General features: G+C 40.6%; 1 protein-coding gene across 1 annotated transcript; it reads right to left on the bottom strand.

Moving 5' to 3' along the window:
- Positions 1 to 288: 288 nt before the first annotated feature.
- LOC119487492 (hepatocyte cell adhesion molecule-like) lies at positions 289 to 2,026 on the bottom strand. Its single transcript, XM_037768431.1, has one exon. The coding sequence runs from the start codon at positions 1,878 to 1,880 to the stop codon at positions 858 to 860; it is 1,023 nt and encodes a 340-aa protein (XP_037624359.1). The 5' UTR covers positions 1,881 to 2,026; the 3' UTR covers positions 289 to 857.
- Positions 2,027 to 2,828: the final 802 nt, after the last annotated feature.

Raw genomic sequence — 2,828 nt, 5'->3', positions numbered from 1 at the left:
CATGACTACTTACTTAAGTAATCAATATTTTGACACAAAAACGGTCCGCCAGAGTCCGACATCAGAGCTGCGCCCATAGCAACGGTCTGCTATACATAGTAGTCTGTTATAGAGAAATTACAGACCGCAGAACGCCGTGATTGACCAATCAGAATCGAGTATTCAACACAGCCGTGTAATAAGACAGAATAATGTTTGTTGGTTTTGGCTTTCTCATGGTATTTCTTGACATTAAAAAAAAGCCATATTCTTTAATCTATTATATCAAATATTTTACGCAAAACTAAATTTTTTTTGTCTGGAAATTGCTTTATTTACAACACAGAAACACAATGGCTCTGCAGTGAAAGAATTCATAATAAAACAGATAAGACCATCAGTAACGTTAACAAATCAGAACAATACATCAATATTGAAATTCCTCCAGCACAGTTTCTTGTATCATAATGTGTACCACGGATCAGATGACACCTCCTTTACAGTATATTCCCCACCAACCCTTGACCCTCCACCGCCATAATGGCTACATTTAAAACATTAACAACAAACCTTCAACATAGATAAGCCACGATATCACTTTTAAAGTTGCTGAGACAATAAAGATTATGCTGCCTCAAGTTCTACCTCCCAGGCCCACAGCTCATCACGATTAAGCCCATGTTCCTAGACACAGATACTTCCATTGTCAATTTACTACATCTATATACGTATATACAGAAATATTAAAGTGATAAAGAATGTGTAGATTAAAGTTGTGGACAAAAATAAGAATTCTCATAAGCAATTTTCTTCATATAGATAAAAAACATGCCTCTTTGTCTTAGTTCCTGAAAGGATGATAAGAGAGGAAGGTACATTCAGACATTTGGTGTCTGGGAGGTCTTCGTCCTCGGCTTCGGCACAGGTGAAGGTCGAAGTCCTTCAGCAGCTGTGGACAGCTGCGCAGGCTTGTTTTCAGTCTGAGCTTCAGGCTGAGAAACACTCTCGTAACAGGCTTTGGGTGAAGAACTGGGAGCCGGCGGTAGAGGCTCCTCAGTCGGTTGCATAGTCTCGTACTCATAGTTGATGGAGCCAGGCTCTCGTTTGTTTAGAGAAACCATCCTCAGCTCCTCTTCATCCCTGCGTCTCATTTGGGTTTTGATGCGTCTGTAGCAGCAGCATAATGTGATTATTATGGTGAGCAAAAGTAGAATGAGACCTGCTCCTCCTGCTATCACTGCCATAACAGTTTTGTGTGTAAAACAGAACGAAGCTGGTGTTAGTGGTGGTGGACTTTTACAGGTTGGACGAACAGTGTCACTCGTCTCCTTGCTGCCTTTGTTTGCTACGCTACATGCGAAGCTCCTCTCCCCTTTCAGCCGGTCCAGGGATATGCTCAGTGTTTGTCTTGTTTCGCCTGTTAAGGTCTTTCCATTGAGCATCCATGAGAACACCAAAACCTGAGGTTTAGCTTCATGGCAATTTAGATTCACAGCACCAGACTTGGGGTCACACGTGTAAGTGAGTTTAGGTTTTGAGACCTTGTCCATCACACAGAGACGACCATTCCATGATTTAGCCAGTTTACCATCGGTACTCAACAAGTTTGCTTGGTAAGTTCCTGCACTTGAGAATTTGAGGTTCTTCAGCAAAAGAGATCCGGTTGCAGAGATGTCCTCCAGCTTTCCAACAGACACGTTGCCTTGCTGTCTGTAGAAAATGATTGTGTTATTATGAGTCCATCTCAGTATGTGTGAGTTTGTCAGTCCCGCATAGACAAACGGTAGAGTTAGACTCTGTCCAACTACATCATGAAGATCACAAATGTCCTTGTTTTCGGCTGAGAGGTTGATGAATCCCGACAGAATGATGACACCAAATGCGGCAGCAAAACACGCCATGATATACAAGGGTAGACCAAGGTATCCGTATAATAATCACTTGAGTCTAAGCTCTGATTTTCAAGCCCTGCTCGGGAAGCAGTCCTATCGAGATGAGTTGTTATTTTTGCAACTTGCACATAAATGACCGACTTCGGGCCCTTCCAGAGAAGTGAATCTAAAGTGGGAAGTAAACTGTATTAGTCAAGAGTCTGCTTTCAGTTCTCTGATGGTGACAGAAAGCATTGTCAAAGTCATGTGGCAACTAACATTTTCTGCCCACGTGAAGAAATCACAGGAATATATATAGAAATATGTGTCTTATGTCGCAATTCACTGCAATAAGCATGACCTTATGGCAAAACTGTTGCAGTTAAAACATTGCTGAATGAACCACTGAAACCACATGAAACTTGTTTAACTTCTGCTTAGAAAAAAGAACTCTGGTTGAGCAAGTTTTTCCATATTGTGAAGTGTAGCTTATAGATATTCAGTTTCTGGTTCTGTTAATTTTAGAGTAGTGAGACATACATAAAATGAGGAAAAAACAACAAGAAGAATAAAGGGAAGTGAAAAGGGTTAGAAAAGGGTTAGCGTTAGGGTTCAGTTAAAGTAAGAGTAATGTCTAATACACAGTACAAGTGACACTTTGTTAAACATTTTGTTACAAGTAAGCTTTTGAAATATTCCTCTTTGTCACCCCAATGTAAAGAAATAACCCAAATTGTATAAATATGCAACAAAAGCTCGAGATAGAGGTAAGTTTAGGCTGAAATCAGGTTAGAGGTTGTTAACAACTCCTTCTGCTTTGACCACAGACTTTTTAATGTTTGCATTTTTGTCTTTTATTTGACAGATGACAGTGTAGAAATGGGGAAGAGGGAGAAAGAGGCCGTATGATATGCAACAAAGGTCCCAAAGCCAGAATCAAACTCGGGACATTGCGGTTATACGGTACGCTCTGTAACC

This window comes from Sebastes umbrosus, chromosome 4, assembly GCF_015220745.1.
Source record: "Sebastes umbrosus isolate fSebUmb1 chromosome 4, fSebUmb1.pri, whole genome shotgun sequence".
Lineage (NCBI taxonomy): Eukaryota > Metazoa > Chordata > Actinopteri > Perciformes > Sebastidae > Sebastes > Sebastes umbrosus.
This window is presented reverse-complemented; position numbering and strand designations above follow the sequence as displayed.

Excerpts from the sequence above, each read along its gene's own strand:
- LOC119487492 (XM_037768431.1), bottom strand. The coding sequence starts at position 1,880 with ATGGCGTGTTTTGCTGCCGCATTTGGTGTCATCATTCTGTCGGGATTC.